At 35.5% G+C, this 19,794-nt stretch overlaps 1 protein-coding gene across 1 annotated transcript; it reads left to right on the forward strand.

The window, feature by feature from the left end:
- The first annotated feature begins 8,646 nt into the window (after nt 1-8,646).
- Nucleotides 8,647-11,987, forward strand: LOC141685622 (protein FAR1-RELATED SEQUENCE 5-like). The gene is made up of 7 exons (XM_074490717.1): nt 8,647-9,061; nt 9,112-9,246; nt 9,350-9,398; nt 9,671-9,929; nt 10,682-10,911; nt 11,645-11,874; nt 11,944-11,987. Exons 1-7 carry the CDS (start codon nt 8,647-8,649, stop codon nt 11,985-11,987), a joined length of 1,362 nt encoding a protein of 453 aa, XP_074346818.1.
- The last annotated feature ends 7,807 nt before the right edge of the window (nt 11,988-19,794 follow it).

Raw genomic sequence — 19,794 nt, forward strand, 5'->3', positions numbered from 1 at the left:
ATCAAAACGGATGTTACATCTACGAGAAGCTTGCCTTAAACCATATATGGTTCGCAGCAGCTTACACTAGGTGTTCATTTCCCTTGGAAAGAAAACCCTCTGGCTGTGTCATATACACTTCCTCCTCAAGTTCCCCATTGAGGAAGGCCGTTTTCACGTACATTTGCCAAATCTCATAGTCGTAGTAAGCAACAATCGCAAGCAAAATCCGAATTGATTTTAACAGGGCTACAGGCGAAAAAGTTTCATCAAAGTCAATCCTTTGCCTTTATTTGAATCCTTTTTCCATGAGCCTGGCCTTATAGGTCTCCACCTGGCCATCTGCTCCAATCTTTCTTTTGTATACCCACTTGCACCCAATAGGCTTAACACCTTTAGGCGCCTCAACCAGAGTCCATACATGGTTGGTATACATAGATTCCATTTCGGATTTCATGGCACTATGCCATTTCTCTGAGTCAATACTACTAATAGACTCATTATAGGTCACAGGGTCGTCATCATCAATGATTGACAACTCATTGTCATTCTCAATGACAAGGCCATAATACCTCTCAGGTTGACGAGACACTCTCCCTGTCCTACGAATGGGCTGTTCCACAGAAGGTTGTTCAGTCTGAACAGGTGTTTCCACTTGATCCGTAGTAGTTTGTGCTTCTTGAACTTCATCAAGTTCAATTTTGCTCCCACTATTTTCTTCAAGGATAAACTCCTTTTCCAAGAAGGTAGCATGTTTGGAGATAAACGCCCGATGATCGGTGTAAAAGTAATACCCCAAAGTCTCTTTAGGATATCCCACAAAATTACATTTTACGGATCGAGATTCCTGCTTATCTGGGTGAACTTTCTTGACATAAGCTGGACATCCCCAAATCTTAACGTGTTTAAGACTCAATTTCCTTTCTTTCCATATCTCATATGGTGTTTGAGGAACAGATTTGGAAGGCACCTTATTCAGTAAATATGCTGAGGTTTCCAATGCATAACCCCATAGGAATACTGGAAGATTCGCATAGCTCATCATGGACCGAACCATGTCTAACAAAGTTCGATTTCTCCTTTCAGATACCCCATTTAACTGTGGAGTATATGGAGGAGTCCACCGGGAGACTATACCATTTTCTTTGAGATAATCTAGAAACTCTCCATTCAAGTATTCACCACCTCGATCTGATCGAAGAGTTATAATACTGTGTTTGGTTTGTTTCTCCACTTCATGTTTATATTCTTTGAACTTTTCAAAGGCTTCAGACTTGTGTTTCATCAAATACACATATCCAAATCTAGATCTATCATCTATGAAAGTAATGAAGTATGAAAATCCAGCCATGGCTTGCGTAGACATTGGTCCATATACATCTGTGTGTACCAATCCTAGCAAATCTGCAGCCCTCTCTTCATGTCCACTAAATGGAGATTTGGTCATTTTACCCAATAGACAAGACTCGCATGTAGGATATGATTCAAAATCAAAGGGGTCAAGTAACCCTTCCTTATGCAATGTCCGTAGTCTATTTTCACTAATATGACCTAGCCTACAGTGCCATAAATAGGTCATATTTTCATCATCTCATTTTCTTTTATTAGTTAGTTCAATCTGAAGTAAATCATGCTCTACGTCACATACATACAGACCATTATTTAAAATGCCACGTCCAAAAAGAACATTATCTCTAAAGATAGAACATTCATTATTCTTAATAATAAATGAAAAACCATCCAAATCCAATATAGGAATATAAACAATATTCCTCACAATAGAGGGAACGTAATAACAATTATTCAAAATAATAGTCTTGCCCGTAGGCATATGTAAACTAAATGATCCTACAGATATGGTCGCAACTACCCATACGTAGAATCAGCTCATCTTTTTCAAGAGTCCTACTTCCCTTTAGTCCTTGCAACGAATTGCAAATATGAGAACCACGGGAGGTATCTAATACCCAAGTAGAAATTTGACCTAGTGACATATTAACTTCTATCATGAACATGCCTGAATCAGAAGCGGTAGTCTCACTACCCTTCTTCTTCAATTCTGCAAGGTAAACCTTGTAGTTCCTCTTCCAGTGCCCCAACTTGTTACAGTGAAAACAAACAGCTAAATTAGGACCAGTCAACTTATGAGCATCTAGTATGCTCCGGAGTGATAGTGCAGAAGACATGACGAATATAGTAAATCTGTAAATGATAAACACATAACAACACTTAGAAAATAATCAATTTCATTTCAAAACACTATATAAATCGGGTCTTTATTCATAAGTATCTCCCACTAGTTTATCTAATTTTTTCAACCCCCTAAGTGAAAATTAAGCATTCATAATGCTAGTGGGAATAGGGATCCTACATTCCATCACACAACCTCGGCTGTGGCACGAAACGTCATGTGATGTTCAATAGGCAGACAACTCTTGTCAATTACATCTTATGTTATTCCCTAATATAAGTTTAGCCTCTTGAATAATTGAGTCACGGCTGTGGCACGACAAACTCAATATTCTAAGTCAAATATAACCCAACATTTCGTACAATTGAATCAGTCTCCAACGGCCCACGGCTGTAGCACGTACTGACCTTTAGATTCTAATTCAATGTACGCATCTCTATGTAATAGACAAGTATTTCTTATTTCGAAATCAATGCCCTCGACTGTAGCACGAAACGACAATGATTTAAAAATAAGAACCACTTTCTACCATGTTGGAAGGCTATGACCGACACAAGCCCGTTGTGTCATTGGCCAATTACTACTTGATATTATTTAATTTTAGAGGGATTATATTACGTTACAATCATAATCATATTATAAAGAGATTCTTCCTTTTAAATTAAATATTTCAAATCAATAATCGATAATCAGATGATTCCCAGATCGGGTGGAGCATTGTCAAGAGGCGTCACTTAATAACCCTTTCTTACAGATAGAAATCTGTTGTCGACAGAATCATCCTTTCTCTCAAAATTGAAAATTCATATTCAATTATGTGTTTTATAAAATAAGAATCTCATGATCGTATTCATAATATTTATTGTTAAGGCAAGAAACGATTCCTATTCTAGATTTTCTAGAGCACGCCTTATATTGATTTAAGTTCACCTAAATCTATCATCGCATGGTAAACATTGGCATATATCTCATATATAAAATTAAATAAACAAGTAAATGTAAAGTGCAATAAAGTAAATGTGTTTGGTTATGGCCCCATCCTATGTGATCTTTATCAAGCTCATGATAAAGATCAAGGTCAATCTAATATGGTGATGGAAATAAATACAACTACTTATTACATAAGTCTTCTTCTTTGTATCACCTCGTCTTCTTCTTTGTATCACCTCTATTGGATAGCCTTCTTGAGTCTTCAATTACATTACATGATTGAAAGTAAAACTAATCTAATGAACTTACAAGAATAACTCGAGTTACATTCGAGATTTATGATTACATAGATTGACGACATGCAAGTCGTATTTAAAACCAAAACCAAAACCATTACACTAAGGTCGAAAGGCCATAACCATCCACCATGCTCATACAACACATAAAAGCATGTTAAAACACATAATCTGATCTTAACATATCATATTATCCATGATCTAATCATAAAAAGAAAATATGACAAAAAACAGAAAAATCAGAATCAAATGAGAAAAACAAGAATCACTGTTTACGGGCAGTAAACGACGTCAAATGCCTTATAGACGAGTTGTTGATAGCTTTAGCTATGCTCGTTTACCTATGGAATAGGGTATTCGTTTGCGTAAATCGGACACCAGACCCAGATTTCAGCAAATCTGCAGCAGCCAATTCGGAATCCGTATCTAATACGATTCTCATAATTAGAACAAACATAAATCATATATATATCAGTATATATACATATTACATAATCATCTTATGATTATACAACTCACATGAATATCATATATTCAAAACCATACATATATAAGCATATTATATCAACATCAAATCATGGCGAATCACGTACATGCTCATATATCGAAAACAGTTTAACACATAAATGAATTAAAAACTTTTCGCAACTAGCTCTGATGCCATTGAAGGGTTTTTAGCACATAAACGCAGTGAAAACGTAAATTTAAATCTTAAAAAAAACGAAACCCTCCGCAGGATCCATGCGAAAAATAATATTTAATTCGTAGTTCAGTATGTTTACCTTAAGAAGCTTTACGTTAATGGAAAGATGGAGGTCTTTAATGGCGATCCAAAAATGATGAACGGAGATCCTTAGCAGCTGCTCCTCAAGTGTGAAGCACTCCACCGGTATCCACCAAGAAAACGATGTAATGAAGTAGGAGGAGATGGAGAGAATTAGGGTTTTGTAATTCTTTTTTGGTTGAGGCAAAAATAGGGTCTATAATAGTATATTTATAGGCAAAATTTTCAGCTGAAAATTTTTCCATAAAATATTATTATTATTAACCCTTTATTATTCTCACTAATAATTAAAACACCTTTTAATTATTAATCCTTATTCTAAACTCTTTAGAAATAATTCTCTCACTTGATTTAATTTCCAAAAATTAAATTCTTAATTAATAATATTAAAAACCTTTTCTTAATTAATTTATAATCAATTAAATCTCATTTAATCAATTATTAAATTTGCCAATCAATTATTTATTTCATAAATAAATAATTATCAGCCATTATTAATTAATTCCTCCACCATTAAATCATTCTCTTTTATGGTATGACCATGTAGGTTCAATATTAAGCCGGTAGTAGAAATAAATAATAATAAAACTATTTTATCATTATTTATATAAATTCTCTAATTCATTAAATATGATTAATTAATTAATCATATTTATTCTACATCGTGAGGGATACTTCTCAGCATATCGCGACTATCCGGATAATACGAATTCACTGCTTAGAATACCAAGAACCTATTGAGTGAGTAGTTACCGTACAATTAATTCCTTCTACCCTGCAATGTCACGATTAAATACAAGACATGGAACTTGTGTCAAGCCTATCTTATTTAATCACTAGCTTTCCCATTCACTATGCTTAGTTCTATTTAATGTAAATTAGAAACTCCTTTTTAATTTCATTCACTCTGGCCAGAGATTCCTGAACTAACATAAGTGAATCAGCATTGAACATTCTCTTCCTACACTGGAAAGGGTAGATCCTTTATTGATCATATATTATCTTTGTGTACAAATTCCTATACCCAGTAGAGCCCTTATAATTGTCCCTTGAGATTAAGAACTAAACTAAAGCATAGTTCAGTGTACGCAAGATGACTATGAAGACCTCAAATCTAAGGATACTTGTACAACTATCACTATGTGAACAACTGCTGACACGTCAGTGAACTCCATCAGTTGTTCAGCTGTGTGAGTCATGTTCAGTGAACTTATTCTATAATAAGCACCTACATACTAGCTATAGTGTCACCACACAAATGTCTATGAGAACAGACATCCTTCATAATGAAGCAATCATAGTATGTAACGATCTTAGCGTATTATTAATTACCAGTTAGTAATCCTACGACCAGGAAATATTTAAGTTTAGAGTTATCATCTTTTAGGTCTCATTATTATGATCTCATCACAATCCATAAAAAGGTTTACTCTAAACTGTGGTATATCTTATTTAAACATTTAAATAGATAGAGCCCGCAATAAAAACAAAACAAGTCTTTTATTAATATCAATGAAATCAAAACAGATTACATAAAAGTTATTCACAAATCCTCATACATGATTGGACTTAGGACATATCTCTTTCACTAATATGGTCGTGCGCGTCTAGATGCGCATCAGAAGGGTACTCGTCCCCGCGGGTGTTTATCATATCGATCAAGGAAGTGTACCTTGATCGAATGGGGAATTCATTGGACTTTCTAGCCACATTCATCTTGGCCAAACGGGTCATTTTCTTATCAGCCATCTGAAAAAAGGGCACATAAAGAGATAATTTTAAAAGCGCAAGCTATGTAAAAACAAGCACAAAAAGTAAAGGGAGAAGTTTTACCTGAAGTAATGAAGGTTTTGGGGCTTAAGATACTCCGACTTACTGTTATTGCTCTGAGATTCTTTAATAGAAGAAGAAAGAAGAAAAATTTAGAAATGAGAAAGTGAGGAGCAGTAGACTCTACTCCCTCCTTTATATAGGAGGAAAAGTGAAGTTGAAGGGACAAAAAGCCCAGTAAGGATAGAGGCCCAAATGAAAAAGCCCAGAAAATGGAACATTCCAGAATATTCCAAGGGAATTCGAAAGAAATTAAATAAAATTCCCGAGAATTCTAGAGAATTCTAAACAGGGTATTTTGATATATTAAGCCCAGATTAATAAGAGGCCCAATAGGAATTAAAAGGCCCAAATCCAATTAGGATTTGGAAAAATGCAAAGCCCAAATCGAAGCCCTAAAAAATATGAGGCCCAGAAAGAAGATTAGGCCCAAATAAAGGCCCAATCCAAATTGGATTAGAAGGAAGCCCAAAAAGACAAAGATTAAGGTCAAAATTCAAGTCGTAAATTCTGCTCGAAATCATTCGAACAGACACCCGAAAATAACGGGTATAAAAAACAAGGATTCAGGTCAAATTTCAAGTCGTGAATTCTGCTCGAAATCTTTTGACCAAACACCCGAAAATTACGGGTATGATTGAACTGGATTGAGGTCGAAACCAAGATCAGGATCGAGGTCGAATCAAGCACAACATTTTTCAAGAATGGGGTACAAAACCTAGACTTAAATCCAGGTCGAAGAATCGACTAGGATCCTGGTCGAAGCCCAGGTCGTGAATCCTAGTCGAAATCTAACGACCAGGAAGCAAATAAGCACGGAATTTTCGAACTAGATCCAGGTCAAATTTTCGACCTAGATCCAGGTCGAAGCTTCGACTAGGATCCTGGTCGAAATCCAGGTCGTGGATCCTAGTCGAAGTCCTTCGACCAGGATTGCAAAGCTGGCCCAAAATTCGACTAGGATCCAGGTCAAAATTTCGACTAGGATCCTGGTCGAAAAAGGGCTGGAAATTTGAAAATATTTATGGAAAATTGCAGAAAATTTGGAAAAATCCCGGGAAAAAGGGAAAATTCCTGAAAAAATACCAGAAAATCCCTAAAAATAGGGAGAGGGTGAGAAAATAAAAGGGGGAAGTGTTTAAACGACCCTGAAGCCGCGTACAAGGCAAATCATTGTAAACGTGTAGGTCGCTCCACACTTTACGCAAAATGGTACCCTGAAAGGGAATGAACGAACTTAACTTTTGCGAAATCTTATACGGTTTCCCAAAAGTTGGGGGGCAAATGATAGGGATAAATATATCCTGATTATATAATTAAATATTACATTAATTATACATGATTTGGGCTGCTAGGCCCAATAAGGAGATGTATAACATTCAGACCAAAAAGGTTAACACAGTGATCAGGTCTGATGGACCAGATCAGGCCTGATGGAACAAAAAAGGCCCAAAAACCCTGAATATTAATTAATTTCATAATTAATTAATAAGGGAAAAATCAGCTATTAAGAAGAGTCCCGATAAGGACATAAATCCTTGCAGATTAGCCTCAAAGGGACCTAGAAGGATAAGGAATCAGTTTCCTACTATTTAGGACTCTAAAGTCCATTCTAATTCTGAGACTTGGCTACCAAGTCTCCTATACCAAGTCCAATTCAAGGACTCCCATATCTATTTAAGGGGCCTCACCCCACAGATCAGAACTGCATTTTTTTGGCTTGATTCTCTAATTCACAGAGATACGTAGGCATCTCGTAAAGGCAGAGTTAAGCTACGAAACACGAAAGCAGCCGTTAAAGGCCTTGAGCTCACGTTCCTTAGTAATAAATACAACAATTATATATATTAGTTTTTAATCCATAACAAGGTTATATTTTTAATGTATCACATTTAATCCTATTGTTTATATTAATTGAATGTAGTTTGAGTGAAACATCATTCTAATTTATGTTTTAATATTACTAATTTTCAGATGAATTTCGTTTCGTTTGTTATTGGCTTAAATTTTTAGTTGATTCTATAGATTTGTTGTTAGGTTTGCTTAATTTTTTTTAGTATTAGGCCTGATTCTAATTTGTTATACAACTTAATCCTTTTACAAAAAATTCATCATAAAATGATTTGGTTTGTGAGTTTTTTTTTAATACTGGCTATCACTATATGTTTATTACTACATTTTTTGATTCTAATATGTCTGATTGCATATTGATTTTCTGTGAAAAAGTTAATAAATGATTTTTAATATTTAAGATGATTTAAGTTTCTACATTAGCATTAAATAAAATTCTGTAGTCTATAATAGAATCAAATCATTATTCAATCAATTTTTGTTTGTGTTGTATGTCCATAAATTTATAGTTTTAATTTTAATTATATTCTACGCTTGAGATTAAAAAAGAAAACTTGATATATTTTACTAATCTTGTTAGTTGATTATATAATTTTGAAGGTTAATATGTAAAAGTTTTCCGTGTGTTTGTCTTATGTTGTCCTGATTATGTATAAATGTTTATGTTTATTCATCTTCGGACAAAAGTGATACATTTTTGTAGTTTGTCCTTATTTGTTTGATATTTTATTGTTATTTTCTGCTTTTGTCATGTAGGAAATATTACAAATGTCGAAAATGTTGATATGGTCGAAGACTTTTTTGAACCTGCTTGTTATGAAATGCTTGAAGAGTTGGTAGAAGGGTTTGATGAATCTTTTAATAGGACCACTCAAGTTTGGAATCCTAAAGTCGCTGACATTAAAGTCAAACCTTATGCTGCTCAGTGTTTTAAAGATATTGATTCATGTTTTAATTTCTACACTGAATATGGAAGGCAGGGTGGTTTTAATGTTCGCAAATCATCACATAAAGTGAGCAATGGTATTATTGTGCCAAAGTATCTTGTTTGTCAGAAAGAAGGTACTCATGAAACTGTGATGTCAAAAGATCCTGCTTCTAAGACAAAATCATCCCATTCATCTAGTACTGTTAGTAAGGAAGTTAGGCGGAGGAATACAGTCACCAAAAAATATGGTTGTAGTGCCAAAATTATTCTAAGTACATTGGTCCTGATAGCCCTGATAAATATGTGATTTCTTGCTTTATAGATGGTCATAATCATCCGTTAGTTTCCGAATCAGAAAAAGAGTTTCTTCGTGCTAATCGAACTATGACTGCTTTTCAACGCCACTTCCTTTTAGATGCTGTAAAATCAAATATGGGGCTTTTAGGGCTCATACCATGTACAAGTCCTTATTTGGATTATATTCTGATGTTGATCCTACTGCTGTTGATTTTCAAAACTGGATGAGAGATATCAAGTTGTATATTGGAAACATGATGCAGATATGCTTCTTCAGAAGTTCAAGAATAAGCAGGAGACTTCAGATGGAGGGTTTTTTACGAGTTTCAGACAGATTCAAATGGTCACTTAACTCGTTTATTTTGGGTTGATATTCGTGGTCGAAAAAACTATGATGTTTTTGGAGATGTTGTATCTTTTGATGCTACTTATCATACCAATAAGAAAGGACAAACAAATTTGATTAATTTTTTTAATTTTTTTTTAAAATGTTTACCTACTGTACTTTAGGGTTTATTGAGTTCTTGTTCATTTGAGATAAAGGAGTCCTTGTTAAATTATTTTTGTTTTTATTTGTACTGCAGGTATGGCATGGTTTTTGTGCCATTCATTGGCATTGACAATCATTGGAAGAGTTGTACTTTTGCCTCTGCTTTGCTTAATAGTGAGAATGAGAGTAATTTTATGTGGTCCTGTGAAATGTTGCTTAAAGTTTTTCCTCGTCCACCAAAGTGCATAATCACTGATCAGTGCCCTGCCATGAAAGTTGAAATTTCTAAAATATTTCCTGGTTCTATTCATCGATACTGTATGTGGCATATAATGCAGAAGTTTCCGGGTAAGGTATATTCTGTTTTTATTTAGCTTCAAATAAAAATGGCATGTTATAAATATATAATGATGCTTGTTTATGTGCTGTATCTTACTGAACCGGTACTCTAACAATTATTTGTTTTGTCACACTCTTTGTTTATCTTATTTCCAGTAAACTTTGAAGCTATATTGTATTTAGGGATACTAGTATACTTAATTAAAGTGCAATAACACACCAAGAATGATAGATTATATTGTTTTAGATATTATAAGTTTTTCCTTAGTTTCCAAACAACTGTAAAAAATGTTGTGTTGCTAGTGTCCACTTACAAGGCTATTTTGAATGCTCCTTCAGGACTTAATGTTATAGTTGAGCCTATTGTTATTTCGTTCAAATCCATGGGCCACAAACAAAGTTTTTACGGTAACAGTTGCTACAATATTTGGCACCAAAGTGTTGTCTGGTTCTTTAGTGTGGGATGATTGGTAGTTTCAAGTGAGGAGTCCTGTTGTTGCATATTCTGTTTCATCCTCCTAGTTTTACTCATCATTTACATTGATTTCTCATGTTTAAACGTTTGATAAACATCATGTGATTAAATTACTACAATATCTTACTTTTTTAAACTTATTTCATTATAATTTTAATAAAAAATGATTTGATTTGAATCAAAACCATAAAAATCAACTTCAGAAAGTGTTGTCGATGATCTTAATTTCTTATGATTTGTTAATTTTACTCTATATTCTGACTTGCGCTTTCAACCTTTTTTAAAATATAGGTTGGACCTGTATTTTATGCTGAATCCGGATTTATGGACAAACTAAACAAATTTGTGTGGTCATCACATTTAACAGTAGCCGAATTTGAGCAAGGATGGAATTCTGTGTTGAATGAATTTGGATTGAGTGAGCATATATGGTTGAAAGATATATATGCAATTAGAAAATCGTGGATTCCTGCTTTTTTCTGGGACAAGCCAATGGGAGCATTACTTAGAACCATATCAAGGTCAGAAAGTACAAATTTCTATTTTAATCACTTTGTCCAGAAATGAGACATGCTTTTTGAATTCTATATGTATTATGAGAGTGCAATCGACAAACAGATTCATGAAATTAAAAAACTTAATGATGGAGACACATGCGTTCCACAATGTGTGACAGAAAAGCAAATTGAGAAGCATGCAGCTCATCAATACACTCGTACCATATTCTATAAGGTTCAGAAACTGATTAAATCAAGTTGTTTTCATATTAGTTTGGCAAGCCAACCAACCATTTTTTATGTTGTTAGTAAATATGTTGTTCGAAATAAAAGTTTTAATGAAAAATACTTTGAAGTTGAATTAAATTTTCAGAAGAATGATGTTGACTGTTCTTGTAAACTATTTACAAGAGTCGGTTTATCTCGGTAGACATTGTTTCTATATTTTAGGGTTTTGGGGTGTGAAAAGAATACCGCATCAATATTTGTCTACTCGGTGGATGAGAAATGCAGAGAAAAGGTTTTCCAAATTGAAGTTTGGAAATGAGATATAGAATAACAATGGCGCTATTATTAGAGATACATCAAAGAAAATATGGACAGAGTTTCAAGGCTATTTTGGGAGTGTTTCAAATGATATTGGAGGATTGAATTTTATGTTGGAGGGAATGAGGTCTTTAAAAATCAGCATTGATGATAAATTTCAGAGTCGTGGTGTTTCAAAAGATGATATTCTATAAGAATGCTTTGGTGTTAGACCTTCTGGTTCAGGAATTATTCTTCCTCCACTCCAAATCAATAACAAAGGAAGCAGGAAAAGAATTGCTAGTGCTGCTGAGTTGAGTCGTGATGGAAAAAAGAGAAAGTTAAGGATTTGCAAGACTTGTAATACTGAAGGATACCATGATTCGCGAAAATGTCCAACTAAAAGTATCCACCATCAGAATAATTCTTCTCTTCAGAATGCTCAAATTGTATTAAACCAAGGTACGCAATTTTCTCAAATGAATTTTCAGTTTTTCCATTTCAAATTGTATTTACTATTTTGTTGTTCAGGAAATGTTATAGCAGTAGCTGGACAAAGATTCGGAATGGATTGATTTAATTTGGCACATGTTTCATCCTATTATCAAGGTATTTTTCATTTCTTAACTTATGGTTATTGTAATGATTGATTGGTTCAAAATCGATGTGCTTATATACTTGTACATTTAAATTGTGATATCCATTTCCTTACTATGATTATAATTATCTTTTTTATTTCATTGTTTTTTGTGCAGGAATATTTCAAAACAATCAAACAACAGATCATATAATTCAAGAATATGTAGTTATAGAGTTTGATTTCTTTTTGTGGATTAATACGAAACAATGTTGATGTTCTGGATATAAATTTTTTTATTACCATGTAGTAATATGTTCAAAAAATTTTATTGAATTTTTTTGGTTATCTTGTTGAATAATAGAATAATTGATAATAATTACTTTTACTTGTTTTTTTTTGTATATTTTTGTTATGTCAAAGAAACATGTTTAAAGTTCTCTCTACCCCTTGATATATTGAACACCACTTTTATATTCTTATGTAGTAGAATCACAAAATAGGTGTTTTTTTGTTTTTTAGCTATTAAATTTAAAATCTTTCCCCAATTTTACAAATGTTAATCATTTAGGGTTTACCTATCCCATTTTTGGGTTTTAGAAGTATTGTATGTGAAATAAAATATCTAACTAATTAGGGTTTAAGGATTGGGGCTTAGGGCCTTTAGGCCCTAAGCACCAGAGCTTAAACCCTAAACAGTTCTAGACTTTAGGGCCAAAGGCCCTAAAGCCTAGGAACCGGTAACGTAAATCCTAAATTTTTGAAGTAATGAAATTTAAAACCTTTCCCCAATTTTACAAATGTTAATTGCTTAGGGTTCACCTATCCCATTTTTGGGTTTTAGAAATATTGTTAATCCCAAAGTATCATAGAAGGGGGGGTTGAATACGATACCTACAATTTTTTCCGATTAATTTCAAGTTCTTCGTTAAAAGTACGGAATCAAAAACAACACAAAACAATTCGAGGAATATATTTTTTATTAATATAAACCTTGAGTTTGCTACAATCTAATCAAAGTATTGATTAGCTATAATAAATTCAGCAGCATAACATTCTGTTTACAAGGATAATAAATGTGAAGCTTTAATGGAACTCTCGTAAACTTTCTGTATTTGCTGAAGAAAATAACCAACTGAAATTCAATTACATTTAATTGATGCTTTGTAGTCTTTCAAAATTAAATAGACAGTTGGCCAATTATTGTCCACACAAATCATTTAACTTTGCTGCACATTGAATCAGTGAACAACACCTCTGTGGTGACATACCTATGGCGATAAGCTTTCTCTGTGTATCCTCTGTGGCGACATACCTATGACGACAAGCTTTTTCTGTGTATCCTCTGTGGCGACAGTTCTGTGGAGACAGAGTTATCTTGTTATTCTCTGTGGTGACAACCTCTGTGGCGACAATTGCTCTCCTGTGGCGACAATTGCTCTCCTGTGGCGACAGCCTCTATGGTGACAGTTGCCTTGAGCAATTGTTCCAACACCTTTGTGGTGACAAAAGCTTTTGTGGCGACAGAGTTTCCTTAGAGCAATATCTCTGTGGTTACATCTCCTGTGGAGACAGGGGTGCCTTGGTGCCACTTCTCTGTGGTTACATCTCCTGTGGCGACTGGTAGAGAGAGCTGTTTTTTACTTAGAATATTTTTGGCTCTTTGTCAAACCATTCTTCAATGTATCAATCATTTTTCTTCTGTTAATTGAATCAAAATACTTCCTTGAATGCTGATGTTTGGTGCACTGGTCTGGCTCACAAACAACTAGTACTGAGAGGATCCTGATTCAATTTGTCTTGTGATTCTGAGTTGATACATACTGATGTTTATCCATTGCTTCTTTCACTGAACCCTTGATCTGTAACATTTGAAGTCAATACATGCAACTGATACTTAAAGCCCCTTGATGTCTTATTCTTCATGGCTACTTGAAAATAGTGATGAACTTCTTCCCATGATCTGTAGGAGGACTTAATGAATCAATCACATCATTTGGTTCTTTATGTTTATCCTGTCTTCATCTGAAGGGTTCATGTGCTTCACAGTTTAATAATGTTTATCTATTTATGTTTTCATGTTGAGTTATAAATCCTCGATTATATGTTACATTACATTATGCTTTACAATCTCCCCCTATTTGATTGTTAGAGTTCGACAAGCAAATCCTTAAGGATAACTCAACTAATAATAAGAAAAAGTATGAATTGTAAAACATATAAAGATATTAAATACATTCTGGATTACATATTCATTTCCAGATATCTTAAGATACAAATTACAAAGAAGTGTTCCTCTAGCCTGAACATATACTCTATGTCTTCTTTGTCTTTTTCTTTGTCTTTGTCTTCTTCTGCTTCCTGCTTCCTTCTTCTTCTTGAGGCTGAACGGATTTTCTCTTAGAGACTTTCTTCTTAGGAGGAGATTCTTTTAGCTCATTCAATCTAGCTTGAATACAATCACGAGCTTCTATTTCAAGTGCATTGACCAAAGGTGGATTGTTTAGCTCATGAAGCATTATCTCAAGATACTTGACTTTAGAACATTTAGGAACCAGATCAAACAATAGAGAGGATTTTCTGGACATTACGAAGACTGTTATCCTTTTTGGATGTCCTCTTACTCTTCTAGTGTCATTGATCGACTCTTCTTCCATTACTTCATCAAGAATCTTTAAGATAGGGATCATAGCAACCTTGTCATCTTTACAAGTAGATAGTTTGACATCCGTCAAGGCTTGCTGAATTGAGCTTGATTCACTTGTACTGAAGTCTTTGATTCTGATTCTGCATTTATTGATTCTATAGACTAACTCTCCTTCACTGTCAATGCTGATTATGGGTTCAGTGTCTTTGAGAAGATTAGTTGCTGCTTCTCCATTAATGAACACCATCTCATGATATTCTCTAGTGATTGCCCTCATATCCTTCTCTGTGTCTCTGATCATCTTGTCATTGAGCCTATAAGCGTATAGAACTTCAGCAGCTTTGACATCTTCTTCAGATCTCTTGACACCTGGAGCTGTCAGATTAGCTCTTTTGCTCCATAGTTGACTTTCCAGAAAGGTAAGTTGTAGATACCGAATGCTTCTTATATGTTGGTCAGATATGGTGATATTCTGCAATCTACCACCCGCAACAAGTTTGATCACGAATGGATACATAAATGCTTGAGGAGATACATCCATCATCATTCTCCAAAGTCTGTCTCTGAAGTATTCATTGTCATTCAATTTCAACCATGGGATCTTTGAGGCTAAGACAAATAATTCAATAATGTTCAACTTCTTCAGTACACTAGTAGACACTTTCATCTGTAGACCATCTCTGTGATTGATAGTGATCTTCCATACATTCTTCAGAATATTCACAGTAGTTCCGGTAATTTCTTTGCTGAACTGATCATAGAACTCATGGATGTTTACATATGTCTCTCTGTAGTGCTCCACAGTTCTCAACAAATTAGAGTTTCCAGGGTCTGAATAGTGATATGTTTCTGGTTTATCCATTTTCTTCTTTATTTCTTCCCATTTACTTCCTTTCCTGTTAGCTCGAAGATATGCTTCTCTCTCCTCTTTGTTCCTTTTTCTTTGAATAACTCTTTGAATTCTTGCTCTGGATCTTTCTATTTCTTCTTGAATTTCCAGATAAGAGCGATTGATTTTCTATGTGATTCCATAGGATAGACAGTCATTTGAGAAAGCATCTTCGTCTTCAAATTCTTCATCCTCTGTGATGATCATTCTTTCTTATGTAGCCACTTTTTCAAATCTTGGCTCACACCCTATCAGACCATCACTTTCATCTATTTTACCTTCTTCTAGTTCTTCTTCAGAAAATAAGGGTGTCGGAGCATATTAGATTTTTCTGAGTTGTAATAATTTTGCTCAGATGTCCTGATTGCTCCCCCTAAGATGTTGCGCTTTCCTTAGAGAATCTTTCCTTTAGGAGCACCCTTTCATCAATTCTCTCCTCTAACTCTTCCTTCATCTCTACTTCAAATTCATCATACGTACCAGTGGTCTGAAAGGCATCTTGAAGTAGATTAACAGCAATGTCCACTTTTTCTTGTTCTACTACCCTTTTCTGCCCCTCAGTTGGGTTATCCTTCAGAGTTGGTGTTGATTGAGCATGTAAGGTCGAGACAGGGATCTCAAGAGAAGCAGGCAATTGCTTGCTGATTGAGGTCATTGGCCCAGTACTGGCAAGAGCTGCTTCGGATGAGACCGGGATCGGCGCTTGCTTTCTAACTGAGATATTTGGCTCAGTGTTGGCAGTTACTTTTCCTTTTCCTGTATGAGAGAGAGATCGTTCAACAAATTCCCGTAAACTGGCGAATGCTACTTGTTGATGTTCAAGTTGATCGGAAAGACTGGCGATCTGATGATCTCTGAGAGATAGTTCTGTCTGAAGGTGTTGATCTTTAAGAGCCAGCTGTTCCTTGAGATAGCTGTCTTTGAATGCTAGCTGCTCTTTAAGATAATCTTTAGTGACGTAGTTTGATAGATCTATAGGTGTAGTTTGGATGGTAGGTGTCTCACAGGCTTCTCGCAATGCATCGCTCAACACTCTATCACTCGGTTTAGGGTCATGTGTGTCACTCGTTCTCACAAGTTCACTCCTCTCAAAGCTCCGAGTTCTAAGTGTACCTGCAGAAGACACTGGAGCCATCCTTAAGGAGGTCAGCAGTGGTGCAATGGGAGTTCGCAGTTCCCCATCCTTGTCTGAGATAAGTTTCCTATCATCGGGAGATGATTCATCCAGAGTTTGAATCTCTGGGAGGAGCAATGGGGCCTTCATATTTGGCATCTGATCCCCAGTTTCCCCTTGTATCTGTGAAGATACATTCCCCTTTGGCTCACCAGTTAAATCTGGTTCATCGCCAATAGGTTGTCGATCCGCGCCTACGTCGGATCCACTATCCGCAGATGCATCTAAGTTTATTAGTCCTGGGGTGGTAAGTGTTGTGCTAGGTTTGGCAGCAATTACAACACTCTCTCCTAACACCTGTGAAGGTAGTTGATCCATTGAAGGACCTTAAACAGGATATTCTAATCGTAAAATGGTTGAATTCCCTATTATCGTTAATACTTCCTCACCAAATAGTACTATTCTAATTGACTCATTTAAAGCTTCAAGAGCTTGGATATTGGATAAGGTGTTTGACTCGTTACAGGATGTCGTGGCTGACAGGCGGATTTCAATAGACCTACCTTATTTAGAAGATAGATCTAGTAACTGTGTAGTTGCCTTTTTAGCCAGAGAATCCCTTTGAGAAGATACCTGGAGGTTTGCAGTTGTCTCAGGATGTTCACTACTTTGCTTCATAGGAGACAGAGTTGCGGGTTCACTCAAAGTACCTTCCTTATTTGCTACATCTAGTACAGTTTCTCCCTCTATTTGCATAGGGTCCTTATATTCTAGGGTTTGAGCTAGGAGAGATGACGGTGTTTGGTTTGGCTCTAGAGGGTGGCTATGAATTTGTGGCATGCCAAATTCACTCCGTGTAATTGATCTATGCTAATGAAATCATAGCATGCTTCAAAAGTACGACTCATAGCAGAAGTACCCATACCTGAGAAGACTGGTCTATAGACAGAGGTATTAGAATGAGTAGACTCAGCAGCTTGATGTGGTGGACTAGCAGCTTCAAGTTGAGGTTGAGGGGAATCTTCAGGTTCAACTTCTTGTTCTTGTTCAACTTCAGCCTCTGTTTGGTCACCATGCTCAGAAATAGATTGATCTGCTTTTACATTCACATCTTCTTCAGGTTCATGATCAATGTTTTCCTGTGGGTCATTTTCAGCTTGAGGTTCATCTGCAGCTATAGATGCATCTTCGGCTTCTTCTTCTTCATATTGAGCATTGATAGTGGCAAATATATCTATCATGTGGTCTGTTAGGAAAGCAACCTTTGAGTTTGGATAGTTCCCTTTCTTGTGTAGCTTTGTTACTACCAGTTGAGACAAGACAGGAGGATCTTGCATTAAGTCACTGTGAGTGGATGTCTTTTGGGCTTCTGACAGTTTTCCATTTAGCACTATCTAAAGAAACCTTGCATATAGGATAAAGTTCTGATGATTTGATTGGTTCTCCAAAATGTACTCCATGAATAACCTCCCAAAGTTGATGCGAAGATTATTCATGACAGCAACCCCAACAACTTGATTGAAGATAGTGAGTCCATGAAATCCAGTTATCTTGGGAGACAAGCAATGAGATAGTATATTGAAGAATAGATTCCATTCCTTCGGGATGACTTTTGTTGAAATGCCTTGGTAAATCATCATTCACTGTCATTGTGCTCCTGATTGCTCTGAAGAAGCTGAGTAGTTCCCAGTCTTCTGGAGTGTCATCAAAGTTATCTCGAGGTAACTGAAGATGTTCATTGATATCATCCTCTGTAATTCTGATGGTCTCGTCATCAATGTCAAAAGAAAAAGCTAATTTGTCATCTGCATAAGAGTTGATAGTTGTTGTGTGTACATGCCTGATATCAATGTGCTTTGTCCTTGAGTGCTGAACTGGATTGTTTGAGATTGTTATTGTACTTTTATTGTCACAGAATATTGGGATCTTTGACACCAATAGACCATAATCCCGGAGTTGGTTCCTCATCCACAAGATTTGAGCACAACAACTTCCAACAGCTATGTATTCAGCTTCAGCAGTTGATGTGGATACTGAGTGCTGCTTCTTGCTATGCTAGGTTACCAATCTTCTTCCAAGAAACTGACAGCTTCCTGATGTACTTTTCCGGTCAATCTTACAACCTGCAAAATCTGAATCTGTATAGCCAACTAGGTCAAAACCTGTGCCTTTAGGGTACCAAATTCCAAGATTTGGAGTTCCCTTAAGGTACCTAAATATTCTTTTAATAGCTATTAGATGAGATTCTTTTGGTTTAGCTTGAAATCTAGCACATAAGCATGTTGCAAACATGATATCTGGTCTACTTGCTGTAAAGTAATGAGCCTATCATACCTCTATAGCTTGTGATGTCAACTTTCTTACCAGTTTTGTCATGATCAAGCTTGGAGGCTGTTGGCATGGGAGTCTTTGCTGGAGCTGAATCTTCCAGATTATACTTCTTAAGAAGTTCTCTGATGTACTTAGATTGACAAATGAATATTCCATCTTTCCTTTGACTCACTTGTAATCCAAGAAAGTATTTCAACTCTCCCATCATAACCATCTCGTACTTACTCAGCATTAGCTTAGAGAATCTCTTGCAAAGATCATCATTAGTAGAACCAAATATAATATCGTCAACATATACTTGAACTAATATCATATCAGATTTATGCACTTTATGAAATAGAGTTTTATCTATGACACCTCTAGTAAAACCATTTTCAAGTAAAAACTCAGAGAGAGTGTCATACCATGTCCTTGGAGCTTGCTTAAGACCGTAGAGAGCTTTGAATAGAAAGTATACAAAATCAGCCAGATTTGGATCTTCAAAACCAGGTGGTTGTTCCACATACACTTCTTCTTCTAGCTCTCCATTCAGGAATGCACTCTTCACGTCCATTTGATAAACTTTGAATTCTGAATGTGCTGTGAATGCCAGAAACATCCTGATTGCTTCAAGTCTAGCTACTGGTGCATAGGTTTCATCATAATCAATACCCACTTCTTGAGAGTAACCTTTAGCTACCAGTCTGGCTTTGTTCCTCGCTACAATGCCATCTTCATCTAGCTTGTTCCTGAATACCCATTTAGTGCCTATCACTGACTTGTTCTTTGGTCGGGGTACCAGCTTCCATACTTTCTGCCTCTCAAACTAATTGAGTTCTTCTTGC

Source organism: Apium graveolens, chromosome 9 (genome assembly GCF_009905375.1).
Source record: "Apium graveolens cultivar Ventura chromosome 9, ASM990537v1, whole genome shotgun sequence".
In the NCBI taxonomy this organism is placed as follows: domain Eukaryota; kingdom Viridiplantae; phylum Streptophyta; class Magnoliopsida; order Apiales; family Apiaceae; genus Apium; species Apium graveolens.

Bases quoted from the DNA above. Each gene is read 5' to 3' on its own strand.
- LOC141685622 (XM_074490717.1), top strand. From the start codon at position 8,647: ATGGTCGAAGACTTTTTTGAACCTGCTTGTTATGAAATGCTTGAAGAG. The intron at 9,062-9,111 runs GTACATTGGTCC...CTTGCTTTATAG, and splicing joins TAGTGCCAAAATTATTCTAA to ATGGTCATAATCATCCGTTA. The intron at 10,912-11,644 runs GTCAGAAAGTAC...CTTTGGTGTTAG, and splicing joins TTACTTAGAACCATATCAAG to ACCTTCTGGTTCAGGAATTA.